The 16,460-nt window shown below is 56.9% G+C and overlaps 1 protein-coding gene across 3 annotated transcripts in view; it reads left to right on the plus strand.

Annotated features, from left to right (window-relative positions):
• Nucleotides 1-16,460, plus strand: part of NFASC (neurofascin) — a 197,777-nt gene that overhangs the window by 165,592 nt on the left and 15,725 nt on the right. For 2 of the 3 annotated variants that reach the window (XM_069544496.1, XM_069544497.1), the window contains exons 21-22: nt 3,385-3,507; nt 4,638-4,811. In XM_069544496.1, the coding sequence (XP_069400597.1) occupies nt 3,385-3,507; nt 4,638-4,811 (297 nt within the window). Of the gene's footprint in view, nt 1-143; nt 260-1,935; nt 2,141-3,384; nt 3,508-4,637; nt 4,812-7,296; nt 7,312-12,889; nt 13,124-16,460 lie in introns of all 3 variants that reach the window. The other variant, XM_069544498.1, reaches the window with a different exon arrangement.

The raw sequence follows: 16,460 nt of genomic DNA on the forward strand, positions 1-16,460 counted from the left end.
CACTTGGCCTGGAGGGAGTGCCCGGCGTCCAGAGTGGGCTGAAGGCGCAAGCCAGCAGAGGGCAAGCAAGTCGGAGGGGACTCTGGAGTCAGGGAGGGGCAGCCCCACCTGCATAACCAGCTCTCTGTCCCGACACATTGCAGATCCCAGGGCTGCACCCACAGATGTTAAAATCCGAGTCCTGAACAGCACCGCCATCAGCCTTCAGTGGAGCCGCGTCTACTCCGACACGGTCCAGGGCCAGCTCAGAGAATATCGAGTGAGGAGGCCAGCTGCAGGCCCCGTCTAACCACGCAGCTCCCTAACAGGGCGAGGGGGTAGCAGACGCGGTACATGAGATGTTTGGAAGGGGTCCTTGGGATAGTTGTTGGATCCAGAGTTGGTTTAAGAAGATGATGTCTGAGGAATTCCCTGGTGGTCCAGCGGTCAGGACTCCACACTTTCAGCTCCTTGGCCTGGTTGGGAAACTAAGATCCTGCAAGTCATGGAGCACAGCCAAAACAAAAAAGAGGATGTCTAGAGCGAGCTGTTCAAAATATCCTCAGCAAAAACAGATACACCAGGTGTCTCCTGCACCAGGTGCGCTGGGTGTGCCCTGGCCATACAGAGCACATTATGCTTGCCCTCCCTGTGAGGGCACACGCGTATCTTCAGAGGCAGTGTTGCGGCACCGCTGAGCTACACCCTCCCCTCTCCTACAGGCCCTTCTGGGCTGCTTGCCTCACCCAGTCTGATTTCATGAAGCCCCAGCTAACCGGAAGAGCTACTACAAGGGTACAAACCCTTCCCTGTTGCCACAGCCAACTGCAGTTATTATGGCCCTTGACTTCCCCCGGCCGCCTCTTCTCTCCCTGATGTTTCTCTCTTTGAATGAGCCTTGAATGGGTATTCAAGGCTCTCCCTGATGAGCTGCTCTATTTAAAACTCCTGGAGAGGCTGTGGCCCTGGGGTAACATGGGTTCTGTGCCTTAGGGGTCATCGGGGGTTGGCTGGACAGTTGGTGGCACAGAGGGAGTCAGTCTCTTCTAGGGAAATGGATTTGGCAGACCGAGGAGGGAAAGGGAGATGATATATATGCTTGAATGAGCTCTTCCCCAACTTGCACCTTTAACCTACTTGCCTGGAGATGTTTTTGGCTAAAGCTCTCTTTGGGTCCCCTTCTTAAGTCTGGACTTCCTCCATACCTTGTCCTTGGAGGCCTCAGGTGATGCTGGTGTGACGGCCTGACCTGGGGCTTCCCTCCCACTGCTTATCACACCCCATGCCACAGCCTTCTGACTGTGGCACTACCACCTTCCACAGGCTGTCCCATCCCACCCCAGCTCTTGCCATCCCACAGCCTGGTCTCCCATTGGCTTGGACATGTCACTCTCCTAATGGTTTTTAAATAGTATCAAGAGGAAGCTTTTGATTTTAAAGGACTAAATCAACCCTTTCGTGTATTCAGACTTCTGGGGCTAACCTGCTACTTTTCAGCTCCTGTCTGCTGCCAATCTAAACCATACTAAATCTAACTCAAGGTGATGTGGTGTCTGAGCACAGAAAAGAGCTCTCCATGCCTGGGCCCTTGGCTCGAATTTGTGCTTTTGGTACAGACTCCCTGAGCAACCTATCCCCTGCTTGGAAATAAGTCTCAAGATGGAGCATCTCGGCTGTACGTTTGGCCAGCATGCCTGTTCCCCAGAGAGACGACACAGCTCAGAAAATGATCGAAAACAAAAACTCTATTTGGTTTGACATCGGTCCCCACGCGCTAGTGGCTCATGATCGGGGACTGTCAGGTTGCCTCCCCCAGCCTTCTGGGGGGCTGCTGAGGGCCTCTGCGATTCGGAGCCCGTGGCCAGGAAAGGGAAGACCAGTCACCACCAGCACCACCACTAACAACTAACCCTGCCCTGCCCGGCCGAGCCCTCACCAGCCCGCCTCTGTCCCAAGGCCTACTACTGGAGGGAGAGCAGCTTGCTGAAGAACCTGTGGGTGTCTCAGAAGAGGCAGCAAGCTGGCTTCCCCGGCGACCGCCTGCGTGGTGTGGTGTCCCGCCTCTTCCCCTACAGCAACTACAAGCTGGAGATGGTTGTGGTCAATGGGCGAGGCGATGGGCCTCGCAGTGAAACCAAGGAGTTCACCACCCCGGAAGGAGGTAGGTCCGGCTGCTGCTCCCCAGGGAGGGCAGGACGGGGGTGGCATGGCCGAGTGGCCCCAAGCGCCTCCAGCACGCCTCTCCCCGGATGACACAAGTTGACCTCTGCACAACCTCGTGGAGGGATGACCGGCATGCTGATGGCACCCGTGGAGCGCTGTCCCCAAGGCGGCTGCCCTGACGGGTGGTTCTATGTCAGAACAAGACTGTGAGGCGGCTGACAGGACTCTGGACAGGCTGTGCACATGGACTCCTAAGGGCACTGCGGGAGCCGCCCACTGCGTCTTGAGGGAGCCCAGGTACCTGGACTCCCAGGAGGAACCTGGACTCCCAGAAGGCACCTGGACTCCCAGGAGGCACCTGGACTCCCAGAAGGCATCTGGACTTCCAGAAGGCACCTGGACTCCCAGGAGGCATCTGCTTGGTTCGCCAGCCTCAGCCCCAAGGACCTTCCCTCCTGTCACCACTATGACCTAGAGGCTGTCCTTCAGGGGCGCCCAGTCCTGGGAGCTGGACACCTGGGCAGGTCCCTGCACATCTCCTGTTCCTGCCAGGCCCCCAAGACCAGGCCCTCTTCTGTTTCTCCTTCGTGCCTTCTTACCTGTTACTTTCCCCCATTCTTCTGCCCCTCTTCCTTTTTCCTCTCCTGTGTTTCCCCGCCCTTGTTTCTTTATTCCTGTATCCCTTCCTCCTTGTCTGGTTTTCATCACCAGCCTCTCCCCATTGCTCCTGCTCCTGGCCCCATCCACGTGTTCCAATGTGGGTTTCTCTCTCCTCACCCCTGAACCTGGCATTCTCAGCCCAGAGGCCAAGGTTTGACACTTTGACCCTGTGGTAAGAATCCTTGTCTAAAGATTGAGAACTGCGGCTTCTGTTACCAAACAGAGGCTAAAGTCGGTTTCCTACCTGAGGATGATTCTGCCCAACCTGGAGGTTTTTTTGCAGGATCAGAGTCTAATGTGTGCTGTATTCAGGGTAGTTTTTAAAGGAGAACTTGACTGACTCCTTCCCAAGATAAACCAAGTCTGAGCCGTGCTTGTCCTAGATGTGGGGAAATGCCATCCTGGATGAGGCAGTAGGTGCTAGCCACCTCACAGCCCTCCAGGTGCTGGCTTAGCAGCAGTCCAGCACAGGGGTTGTCCAGAGGTCAATGCCTTCATACTTGTGCTTTGTTTCTTGTGTTTTCCTCCTCCTGCCCGCCCCTTTCTCTCCCCCCGTCCCCCGCTCTCTCCTCCTTCCCCAAGTACCCAGTGCCCCCAGGCGTTTCCGAGTCCGGCAGCCCAACCTGGAGACAATCAACCTGGAATGGGACCATCCAGAGCACCCCAATGGGATCCTGATTGGATATACTCTCAAATACGTGGCCTGTACGTTCTGCCCTTCTTTCTCTTGGATAATCTGAGAATCAGAAACCCCAATCTCACCACTTTTCCTAAGGAATCAAGGTAGAAAGCCTCCGGGTACACAGGGCATCGTGGAGGGATGCAAGGGGAAGGGAAAAAGCTTCCTATAGGATTATGGGAGGCGAGTGAGACCCAATCCCTGCTCTCTTGTCACAGCTTCTCCTTCGGGGGGCTTCCACTCACCTGGTGAGGCATAGGGGGCATCTGGTCTGATGAGGGATTCAACCCCCAGGCTCAGGAATCTTAGAGTCTCTAATTCCTAAACGTCTAGGACAGAACATTTCTTACTTGACAGAGCTTCCATCCGCTAGGGCAGACAGTACGTGCATAGGGATCCACACGACACTGACCCTCGGGGCCACCTTAACACGCTGCCATTTTGGGTAAAGCAGCTGTTTGTGGAGTTGCCATGGAATATTAAATATTCAGTATTGGATATTGGCTCACTCAGGAGCCTGGGTTGGGATGACCTCACCTAAAGAATTCAGCATCACCAGGCAGGGACAGGAGTGTCATTCATTTGGAAGACTTCAAATGTCGTCTAAAGTAGGTGATGTTATACCTTACTGTGAGGCTCAAAGGGCAGGCATTGTGTTATTAAGGATTTTAATAGCCAACTGTGTGCTTGTTTGTGATTCTGAATCCATCTCTGGACCTGACCTTCCCCCTCTGAGGTATATAGTGAATAGGCCTTTTACAAAGGAGGCACTAACAATGAAAAAAGCTCTAGTGGTTTTGCCCTAGTTCTGTTGAAAGGAAAAAAGGAACTCAAGTTTGTCCTTGTTGAAAAAGCTCGAGGATTAAAAGTTGAATCTTTCAGAATCAGCCACATAACCTTGTGTTGAGCTAGCAATAATGAGATCAGTGGGAAAGTGTTAACCCTGGTGCATCATCGAAGAGCCAGAGAGGAGTTGTGGCCCAACACTCAGCCTTTGAAACGCCTCCCAAGCCGAGTCCTTAAGATCACGAGCAGGCTTCATGGGTTCCCTTCCCAGCAGAGTCGAGAAGGCTTCCTCCTTCCAGCAGCAGTTTATATATAAGCCATCATGGTCAAGATTGCTAAAGCTCAATTCCACTTACCTGTCTCTCTCCAGTTAATGGAACCAAAGTAGGAAAGCAGATAGTGGAAAACTTCTCTCCCAATCAGACCAAGTTCACGGTGCAGAGAGCAGACCCCGTGTCGCGCTACCGCTTTTCCCTCAGTGCCAGGACGCAGGTGGGCTCGGGGGAAGCAGTCACCGAGGAGTCGCCAGCACCCCCGAATGAAGGTAGGTGCGCTGCGGCGGCCGCGGGGCGATGGTCCCGGGAAGTGCAGGCGCCCAGAGAAACCCTGAGCTGGCCTGGCCTCCTGGGATAGCGGGGCCATGGCCCGCAGGCCCGCAGAGGGAGAAGCCAGCCTGCGTGCTGAGAGGTAGGTGCCGGCGATGGACCTGGGAGACACGTCTTCATACTGTCCCAGTCAGACCTGGGTCCCCACGTGGCCTCGACTTGCTCAGCTGTTTACCTGTTGGGGGTACAGGGAAGAGAGAGTGACTCGTGGCTGAGCTGAGGGGACGAGAGAGAATGCACGTTGGAAGCAAGTGTGCTCACGGACTCCACGGAGCAGGAAGGCGTTCGCCAGGTGAGGGAGGCCGCGCTGTGAGGGAGGCGGCCCCTGAGGGCCCTGGGGCTGCCCCTTCTCTGAGGCGGCCTGGCGCGGAGGGGAGCACGGACCAGCCGTGACTGACGCTGACTGCTGGCGTCCTGGGTCGAGCAGGAGACAGATGTAGCCCTCCTGGCGGCCTGAAGGGAGTGAGCTGTCAGGCCGAGGAGAGGACAGGGAGCTGGGAAACAGCCGTCGGCCCAACCAGCTTCACAGTGAGCTCCTTCCTGGGCTCTGGCGTCTTCTCACCGTGAGCGCCCGTCCGGAGCTGCGCGTGCTCGCGATGTCCACTAGAGGGCGCCCGGCCCGGAGCTGCGCGCGCACTCGATGTCCACTAGAGGGCGTCCGGCCCGGAGCTGCGCTTGCTCGCGAGGTCCACTAGAGGGCGCCCGGCCCGGAGCTGCGCACACGCGGTGTCCACTAGAGGGCGCCCGGCGCCCCTGCTCGTGGCGTCCGGGAGCGCTCGGGCGGGAGAGACTGAAAGCCCTGGCATCCATCCGCAGACCCCCTGTGAGAGAGGGTGGGGGCTTTGCCTCCCCAGAAGCACCGTGGGCTGTTCAACAGCCACTGCCCGAGATGCCAGACAGCTGTGCCAAAAACCAGGGGTATAAAACTAATGAGCTCCCCCAGTCTAGAAGGAGGGACGCCCACAAGAGGATTCAACTGTGATTCACCACAAGCAGCACTGTGTTTAGGTGACGGAAGTGCAGTGGCTGGCCAGGGGATAGGGTTGAGTCCACAAGGGAAGGCTGCAAAGAAGGGGCCATGTGGTTAGGGACCTCTGACGCTGACCACAGATTACCACATCCAGCACTCTCCCAAGGAGGCTGAGGTCTGCTGGCCTGGGGGGCCTCCTGGGCATCCCCACCCCCAGCCCAGGAGAGCAGTTGTACCTCCGGGCCTGCTGCCTCCCCCCATGCTCCCAGCTGAGCTCCACAAGCAGTCCCGCGTCCCTCCCCTGGCCCTGCTCACCTGACCAACAGGCTAGCACTGAAGCAGAGGGGCGAGGGGCCAGGCGGAAGCTGGGGAAGGCTGACGGTGCTGTGTGTGTTCCTGTCTGCTCCTGTAAACCAGGAGTGAGCCACACAACACACCCCTCTCCCCCAGTCTCCCTTCCAGTTTCTCGGGTACTTGGACAGTGTATTAGGCCTGGGTGACTTTGGGTAAGTGGTTGATACATGCCTGGTACCAAAGGTCAGGTCAGGGATGGTGCACTTTCTTGACGACTTCACTCTACAAGGAGATATGTAGAGAGCCTCTTCTCCCTCCCTTTTCCCGCCCCCACCAATACTGAACATCAGATAAACAAAGCCCCACTGCCCAGCTCCGGTGACCACCGCAGGGAAGGATCTCAGTGCCAGGGGGCAAGAGAACAAAGAGGGGTGCTCAGCCCCACTCAGCCAAGGGCTTTGCAGCAGATTCAGGAGTTCCTTTTAGGCTCTCAGTCCGCAGCTGCATTTCCTCTTTCGTGCAGTCCAGTGGACGGGAGGACATGGGACAGGGCCCCGCACTCCCGTTCATCACAGGCCCCAGCTTTCCAGGCTGAGATGGTGCAGGGAGGGCCACCAAACCCATTCTCCATCTCCCTCCACCCCAGCGTGGTTCAGCTACCCACCGCCTGCCCCTGGGGATAAAGGAGGCTTCCTTTTGCCTGGGATTGGTATCCTTCTATACACCTCTGTCTTATGCCCTCAACTCCTGGCACCATCAAGGGTCACCCAGCTCCTTCGTAAAGATCAGCCCCGCTAGAGAAGGACACACCCTTCAAAACAGACATGGAAACGTGGCATTCTAGGTGGGCTGTTTCTGCAGCCACCTCCTAGATGTCCTTGAGTTGAGATAGAAGCAAAGATGTTAGAAAGGTCTCCAAGACCCAGGAAGGTTTTCTGTAGCAACGTGGCAGACCCCCGTGGGGTTGAACACGATCCCTGAAGGCCAGGTGGTATCCGCAGGGCTGTGGCCAGCACCCAGCCACGCCATCTGGGTCAGTTTGAGCCAGAACCGTCTCTCCTGTGATTGCTTGTCCTGTGGTCTCACCTGTGCTGTTTTCTCTTTCCTCTCATTCTTTCCACCTCTCCCTCTCTGGCTATCTTGGGTGCCGTGTTCTGAAGCCACACCAACCGCAGGTACTGTACCAACCACAGAGGTAACGGGCATGGCATGGGGCAGCGCAGGCAGAGGCCAGCCTGGCGGGGCAGACAGAGGGAGAGGCCTGGGGTGAAAGCATGCTCTCGGCACGCACCCTTTCAGCGGATGGGAAGCCGGATTCTGTAGGAGGCTGTGTGTGGGGGGCAGGGCCAGAGGAGAGCCAGCACCTTCCCCTCCCTTCACTAACGAAGGCAGCTGGCTTGGAAGGGAGCCCATTCAGCGGCTCCAGACCTGCTCCCTGGAGCTGCAGCTTTCTCTGGAGCTGAGTGGTTACCTCCTCTGAGCACCTGGTCTCTTGCCCGGCTTGCCATCTCAGAGCACAGCAGGCACAGAGCCCTTGGGTGACCTGCTGTGCCCTGGGGGTGGGGACAGCTGGCTCCTGTCTCCGGGTCAGGCTGCCACCCCCTGAAAGGGTGACCCGAGGGTGAGCGTGCCATGCATGCTGGCCTTGCATGCTGCATGGGGCCGGGCACCAGCTCTGCCATCTCCCATGGGTTCCGCTCAGTGAGTCTGTGTCCTGGATGGGCCAGGTACCCCTGACCTGGAGTCTCAGAGGATGCCATGGGCTGAGAGTCCCATCAGCCTGCCGAAACCCAGCTTCTCAGTCTTGGGTGTTAAGGACAGTGCCCACTTCTGGGGTCTGGAAGGCAGATACACCGTGAGGAGCTGGGTGGGCAGGTCTGGAGCAGGAGGTGACCTGCCCTCCGAGGCCCTCCTCCCAAGCCCCCTCACGCTGTGGTCTGAGGAGCATCAGCAAGGCCGGCCCTCAAGCTGGAGGGGCTGGGCAGGGGCCCAGGCTGCCGCCCCTGCCCTCCTTCGAGGCAGAGCGGAGGCCGTGAGGTGGGTGCGCCGGGGCCGCCTCAGGCAGCAGGGAGGCTGAGAGCGGGGTGAGGAGCTGGAGGGCCGGCTTGCGTGGAGGACGCCGCCTCCCCGGCTTGATCCCCTGCATCCTCACTCACAGCCCCCGCGCGCTAGGCTGGCTCTGTCTCTGTTGCGCACCCTGCGTCCTCTGTTTGCGTTTGTCCCGTCAGCCAGACCTCTGGGAGGTGCGCGGTCATCGTGCTTCCCTCTCCTCCTTCCTACCCTCAGATAACCCAGCCCAACGGCCAGTGCCTCCCTGCCTCTGCTGGGACGGGAGGCAGAGGGGGGTCCTGGGCCTGGAGACCGGGGGAGGGCCATCCATGCAGCCTGGGGGTCGCCCTGACTTCCTGATCCGAGTTTGCATGGGCGCCCCTGGGGCTGGCCCAGCAGGTCCCCAGGGCCCCGAAACCACTCAGTGCAGGCGGAAGGAGAGAGGCAGTGAGGGAGCCACGCAGGTCACCTGGAAGCTCTCTGGTCAAACAGCTCACAGTCCCCTCCCCATGCTGGCACCCGGGACCCGAGGCAGCTGGGTCTGGTGGCAGAGAGCCTGTTTTGCTCGGTGGGATCCATGCCGGGCTGTGATACCCCTCTCACGTGGCAGGTGTGAGAGGGATGGGTGTAGTTCCAAACCCCCACTTCCTCCTCATTTAAGAAGGATCCGAGCTCACCCTGGTGTGCAGAGGGAGCCGGGACTTCTGTCTGTCTGTCACGTGTTTCCTGGGCTCTGCTTCCGCAGGGCACAGGGCGTTTCTTGGTAAATGAGCTGTGCCAGTAGCACTGGCTGTTCCCAGCCTTGAAGGCGCCAGTGACGGCGCCCAGGGTCTCCATTGTTGGCGTGGTCTGGACCCTAGCCCGCTGCTCCCTTCTCTCTCTTTCTCGCCAATTGTGGGTGTTTTTCCCCAAAACTGATGTGTTCCTCTCACCCAGGAAAGATGATCCCTCTCCTGCGCCCATGTCTGCAGTCTCTTAGGGTTGCTGCCCATCTGTTCTGGCCATCTGTATTTGGCCAAGGTAGTCTGTCCACCAGGTGGACACTTTTGGACCGAGCCATCCACCTTGGAATGTCTGGGAACTGCTGCCCTTGTGTTTGGCTCAGCTCTTATCTGCCAGCGTTTGCTGGGCAGCTCTGTGGTAGGTTCTGGGCAACAAAAGATGAATAAGAGACATGTTGTCTCTTAATTTTCTCCATTTCTTGCATGGTATCACCCAAAACTCTGGTGGAAAACCCTTGGCCTTGGCTGGGGCGTCTTCCAGAGTGTGTTAGCACACTGGGTTGAGTACTTCGGGGAGGGGTCCTGTGCCTCCAGGTCCACCCTGGCCCTCCGTCACTCTCGGCCGCCACCCTGGCGTCCATCACTCTTGGCCGCCACCCTGGCCCTCCGTCACTCTCGGTTATCACCCTGGCCCTCCGTCACTCAGTTAGTTTCCAGCCTGGTGGTCTCTGCTGAGCAGTGAGCGTATTGGTTCTGCTGTGGTTGGAGATGGCATCCCAGCCCAGCGATGGGTCTGTCCAGCCCATGGGCCATTCTGCCTATAAGCCCCACTGCCTAAACCCCCCCCGCCCAGGGTAGCCTGGAAATAAGGGTATCTATCTGCTCCCCTAACCCCGCCCCGGGGGTTGAAGTCATCTGAATCCCCTTAGACCCGAACACTGGGTTGTTTCCCCTGGAAAGCCCGCCCTTCCCTCCTGCCTGCACACGGCTCTTGACAGCTCACCCACTGACTTCCAGCCCTTCCCTCAGAACCTTGCCTTCTTGCTTCTGCCCTCCCAGTCTCTCTGGCCCTGCCCATCCCTGGGACAATCGACACTGTTAGCAGTGGGCCAGAGAGTGCCGATTCACCAGCTGTGACCGCGGCCAGCTAAGGTGCCGCCGCTACTGCACCTGCAATGCTGGGCATCCTCTGGGAGGGCACCTGGGAAGCAATTCCTTTCCTCCCGCTCCTCTTGGGCCCCTTTCACTAACGCCTGATTATTGCTGCCAAGCTGAAGGAAGAGCATCTAGTAGCCATCATCAGAGAAAACCCTTGCTCCAGCCACACTGGGTGGAGGGACCGGAGAGGGAGGGGTTGAGTCTGTGGCAGCATCTTCATTTCTCGTTCTTGTCTCTGCCCAGCAGAGCCCAGGACGGACTTGTTCTGGCCCTCTCTGCATCTGTTTCTAGGGCTGCTCACTGCAGTGCCCGGGGACGCATGTGGGCCTCCAGTCGGCCCTGTGTCCACTTGAGCTTGTGTCCCTGCCCATGGGAGGCCCAGCGCCCACAGGAGAGTGTGTAGTCTCCAGGGGCTGGAGTGCAGAACCACTGTGCACATGGGGGGAAGCCCGCATCTCCACACTATACAGAGGGGGGTGACTTAACTTAAAAGCGAGTGTCAGTTTCTTGATGATGTCTTTTAAGTAGTCATAGCAAAGGTGAGACTTCTGAAATTATTAGAAAACACACTTGATAAGGAGCCAAATCAGAGTAGTTCTGTCCAGATGGACAAAATAGCTTCTCAGGGTTCCTTCCAGCAGCTCAGAACAGCAGGAAAAGCCCATGTGTGTCCATGGCCATAGAGCTGCCAGTACCAGGCCTAGGCAGGAGCTCGCCTTTGCCCTGTGGGTCTCAGATTCGTGTGTGTGCACGTCTGTCTCGTTGCCTGTCTTGGTGAGTGGGATAAGAAAATTCCCGCTGGCTGATCCTTGAAACACCAGGCTTGCATTGCAGGCCTGTGCCACCTGAAATGCATCCTTGAGTACTCACTGTGAGAGGGAGAGTTTTTCCCACTACATGTTTCCCCTCACGCCCACCTTCCTGATGTCCGTGTTGACTGGGTTTGGGGAACGTAGTGCTATCTGGTCCTGACTTTGTCCAGGAATCTCTGGAATGCATGGGGCATGGTCAGTTGCCCACTGTGACCTCTGTGATCAGCACCCTCAGGCCCAGTAACGCCTCTGATCTTATAAACAGGGAAGCAACTGGGATCCCAGGAACAGTCACTCCTTTTCTGTGGGGGACTTGTAACGTGGAGGCCCACGGGAATGAAAAGGGCTTTTGTTGGTCAGGCTCTTGTTGAGAAGCTTAGGATCTCTTAATTCTTGAGAGAAGCTTTCTGGCAGTTTTCTCTCTGGTCTCTTTCTTGCTTCGGCCCTCTTCTGGGGAGTGTGGATAGTATTTTCCTGAACTTCTGGAGATTTGAGATAAGATAGGATATCTCTCTTCATTGGAAGTTAGCGTTACCTATTTGTGCCTTAAGGGCTTCCCTGATAGCTTAGTTGGTAAAGAATCCGCCTGCAATGCAGGAGAGGCTGGTTTGATTCCTGGGTCAGGAAGATACCCTGGAGAAGGGACAGGCTACCCACTCCAGTATTCTGGCCTGGATAATTCCATGTACAGAGGAGCCTGGCAGACTACAGTCCATGGGGTCACAAAGAGTCAGACACAGCTGAGTGATACCCTACGTTCTGCCCTGTTAGCGGAAAGTAGGCTGGTCAGATCACAGGAGATAGACGGTAAGGAGGAGCGGTATCCCTGGCTCTCTTGATTTCCCATCATTCTTCTCAGCATTAGCAGTACTGGAACTAAAGAGTAATAGGTCAGCCCTTTGTTAGCATCCACAGCTCTTCTATAGAAAGAAAGAGGGTCTGTGGAAACATTGTCATGATAGACCTAACCCCCTACGGCTCACCCCTGTCAAAGGGCAGCTTTGGATGGGAGATGAGAAAGTAAGAGTTAGGGCAGATGCGAAGCCCTCTGAAGATTTATGCAAAAAAGCAGCCCGCGTGTGCCTCAGTCGTATCTTGGGATTTCTGCATTTACTGTGGACTGGGGAGGTGGGGCCCAGGACCCAAATGTCCTAGAGAGAAAGGCAGTTACTACAAGCCAGGGTGGTGGTGGTGGTTTAATCGCTAAGTTATGTCCGACTCTTTGTGACCCCCTGGACTGCAGCACGCCAGGCTTCCCTATCCTCCACTATCTCCCTGAGTTTGCTCAAACTTATGTCCATTGAGTCAGTGATGCCACCCAACCATCTCATCCTGTGTCGCCCCCAGGATGGACTGGGGTAATTGCAGGAAGGACCATCCCTGGGCAGAGAAGAAGGAAAGAGAGGCAGGAAGTAAATACGAGCTGAGAGCCTGGGGAAGGGGTGACGGTGGAGGCAGAGAAGAGCAAGCACGGGACAAGGCTTGCCTGCAGAGTGGGGATGGTTCTCTCTCTGTCGTTGGGTTTGGGTGGTGTTAGGACTCAGGCAGGTGGGCGGAAGTGTCATTTTGGAGTGAACGGTTGGGAATGGCAGGCTTCCTGGTGCTCCTGCAGACAGGGCCCTGCCAGCTGCCCATCTCAAGGCCCAGGCCCCAGGCCTGGACCCGAGTGATGCTGCTTGGCCTCTGCTGGGTGGCGCTTGGCCTGGGACTCCATGTCACCCTTGGGGTCTGAGGGACTCAGTCCATGTGCCTTCGTCGTCACTGCCCTTGGCTGGGTGCATGCTGGGCGCTTTGAGCCACATAGGCCGTGAGAAGAAAATGAAACACTCAGGCTTCATTCTCTTCCCTTCCCGCGGCCCTGTGCCTGCCTGACCCATCTGTCCTGCTTGGAGAGCCTTCCGGTCACTGAGCTCCATCTGTCCCGTGGGCTGCCTGCCTTGCACGCGGGGCCCTGCGTCCAGCCTTGGGACAGCCAGACCGACCAGACGCGACTATTTTACATTTCCCCTTAGCGCCTCCCACGTCGCCCCCGACCACGGTGGGCGCGCCCGGCACGGTGAGCAGTACCGATGCCACTGCCGCCACCGCCGAAGCCACAGCAGTCCCCACCGTCCCACCCGTCTCTCCTACCACCACCGCCACCACCGAAGCCACAGCCACTGCCGCCACCTCCGCCTCCACCACCACCACCACCACCACCACCACGGAGAGTCCCGCCACCACCAGGACTGAGATCCGGGAATCCGGTACTGCCCATCGTCCATGCCCCTGCCCCTCCATCCGCAGGCCTCCCCAGGCAGGAGGGGGGAGACTGGATTCTCAGGCTGGTGGCCTCGAGGCACAGGGCACCCTGCCCCCACTCTTTGGGGGGTCTCCACCACTCAGACCCTGTCCTAACCTCAGATCCTTGTTCTTTAACAGAGGGCTACACCACGCAGGCAGGCACTCCAGGGCCCAGACAGTAGGGCCGCCTCCAGCTACATACTGAGGGATCGGCTGAGGGCTGAGCACTGCAGAGGGGGCGAGGGGGGAAGGAGAGGGGCCGGACATTGGCCAACTACAAAGGCCTCCTGCCCTTGCCGTGCTGCCCCAGCCTTGCGGCAGAGCCTGGGGAGGGGGGCGTAGCTGGCCGAGCCAGGCGGCTCTGTTCCCAGAATCCCGCGCCTCCCTTGAGCCTCTCCTGGAAAAGCAGGTTTATAGGCTTTTTTTTATAAGGTCAGAGCTTCCAGGAAATGGTACTGCCGAGGAGTTCTGAAATGCTGGCGAGTGCTTTGTTGCTCTCTCCCCTCGTATTCCCCACACCCCCAGATTATACACACGGAGGGAAAACCACAGGCTTTCTAGGGGCCCCTGGGAAGGATCGATCCCAGGGCTGGCCTGCTGAGCCCAGACAATGTGCTGCTCCTGCATCAGGCAGCCAGGCCGGGAAGCTCTGTACTTCCAGCCCGCGGAGACCCCTTGGGGACCCAGCAGTGCTTCTGAGAACTGACATCAAACACTCCTATTACCGTGGAGGGGAGGGCCTCCAGCTTGTGGAGCCCAGAGACCAACTGTCAAGCCAGCGTGATGCGGCAGCAGGGCTGCGGGCAGGAAGCTCCCGGAACGCTCCTCCGGCAGCTGCAGGGCCGTAGGCCGCCCTCTCTCCTGGGCACGTCCCTCCAGCTGCCAGGGCTGCACTCACCCCTCCCCTGTTCTCTCAGCACCCGAGTGAGAACGGAGGCTTAATGCACGTGTGAGTCTTTTCTTTAATCCAGTTACGTGGAGTTGTGTGAGCTGTAAGTGAGACACGCAATGTGTAGCTGACATGATGCTCCTCAGACCTTGGAAACTGATTTAGCTTAAAGCTGCAGTATTGAAAATGTAGACAGCCTGCTCTGCAAGAAAAAGTTGGCTAAGGAGAAACCTGCTAGGCTATCAGGAGCTGCCCCTGGCAGTTTGGTGATGGGTGTTCTTTGGGGCCATGGGAGGCTTCAGGTGGGCCTCTGTGTCCCACGTGGATGCTCCAAATTCGCAGGAGAGATGTACTGAGAATGAAGACAGGGAGTGGGCCTTGCTCTTGGAAGGGTTGGTCCTGATGCCACAGAGGACCAGCCTGTGGACGTGCACGCAGAGTTGTAGCTGCACCTGAGATGCTGCAGGGCCCACACCGCCCTCCGAGTTCGTCCTTATGGGGCCCCCTCGACATCCCCGGTCCCTGCACGCAGCGCAGCGGCTCTGCTGCCCAGGGTTTCCAAAAGGAATGTGCATCTTTATCACGCCTTACAACTGAGGATAGGATTGTTCCTAAGTTTACTTTTTTTTTCAGGGTGAAATGGGACTTTGTCCTGTGGCTCTCCTTTTTTGATCTCAAGGGATAGCCCTTACGTCTCACATCTCAGGAGTCGACAGAACAATCCCTGCTTCCCTTCAGTTCTTGTTGTTATAGTCCAGGATAGGTTTCCTTATTGCTGCCTCTCTCTGAGCTTTTCATCTTTTAGTGATCATCATCTTGGTATTTCTAGACGGCAGAGCCTTCCTCCACCTCCCACTAAAAATCATTTGGTTTCCCACTGCTTGACCTTATCTAATAGTGCCCCCATTTCCATTACCTTTAAGACAGTCAGCCTTGGGCCAGGGTTGTGTTGGTAGTCAAACTGTTTAAACCCAAATCCTTGGGCTTATTTCCAGGGCCCAGAGCTGAGGAGGGAAAATGTCAAGTCCCTAGACCATAACCAATCACAATTCACTCCCACTAGAAAGAGCCATGAGCTCCTAAGGAGCTGGGATTCGGGCTGACTTAAAGCAGCCGATACAGTGGAAACCGTAGACAGATCAGTAAGGAAGCCTGCCTTCTGCCCCGCCCGCAGAGAAGGCCTGGCACCATCAATGGAATCTCTTTCTTGCTCCTCGCCTAAAACGAATCACATTCACCTGGGGCGACCGGCAACTAGCAAGGTTGGAGTAGAAAAGGCGCTGCTTTGGAGTGAAGACCAGGAGATCGTTTATCACTTCCCGAGCCCTGCAGACTCAGTCACGTGTCAGATAGATAATGCACGCATCACCAATGTACTCTCTTCATTTATTTTTGACAAGTGAGTTGGTGACAGTGCCCCCTTGCGTGCTAATAAAAGAGCCGCACTGGTAGAGTCTTTGAGATACAAGGCTTCGTGCTAGTACTCCGCTGTGAAATCTTTGCTGAGAAATGGGGTACAGAGACTAGACTGCTGGGATGTGGGAAAATGATTGTGTTTGAAGATTCCTGCCACTCTCCTGTCCACAGGCTATAGCTTCAGATTGTGTGATGGCTTTAATAAAGCAGCTCCCAGCTCATAGGAACTACGTAATTAATGTCTTCTGTGTTGCATGGAGATCAGGCCTCAAAGATACCAACAGAACAGGATTCTGCTGGTGTCTGGGCCTCTGAATGTTGGGTGTCAAGAAGGAGTTACCTTCTATGTGCCGTGAAAGGGAGAGGAAGGATTCGTACTGTCTCTTCTCGGAGCCCTGGGGTTTTAGGCCCAAGTCCTGTTAGACAGTCTGAGGCCCTTTTTCACAGAGTTCAGCGTCTTGGTGACCAAGAATGACCCCAAGGGCTCTGTGTAAGCTGCCGCTCTCCGTCTCCAGTTTCAGGAGTGCAATAAGGTTTTCCTTTGGTCCTGTCCTTTGTGCAGATCTCATCTCTCTCTCGACCGGCTTTTCAAGATGCCTTTTTCCTTTCTGTAGAATGTCTGTAGCTGATGGGAAAGAGGCACATTTCCCCCCGGCCCCTCGCCCCCCACCCCACCCAGGTCTGCATCCTAGCTAACAGGGCTTTTCACTACACCGTGGAAATCTGTGAGAAGGGACCTAAAAAGGGAAGGAACCCTGGCTAGGGCCTCCGGTGGCCTGGGCCACACCCACTCTTTCATTCGCACCCCCACCTATGTGGACACACAGTTTCCAGCTCTGCCTCACACGCAGGGCCCCGGACTGTCCTGCTCGTGCCTGGATGGCGACCTCTGGCCTGGCCGCCAAGGCTGCAGCTTGGAGCTCCGTCAGGCCCTGTGTGCAGCCCCTTCCTACTTACCCTGTCCTAGCTGCCCGTGTGTGTGTCTGTCTGTCTGT

This window comes from Ovis canadensis, chromosome 12 (genome assembly GCF_042477335.2).
Source record: "Ovis canadensis isolate MfBH-ARS-UI-01 breed Bighorn chromosome 12, ARS-UI_OviCan_v2, whole genome shotgun sequence".
Taxonomy (NCBI): Eukaryota; Metazoa; Chordata; class Mammalia; order Artiodactyla; family Bovidae; genus Ovis; species Ovis canadensis.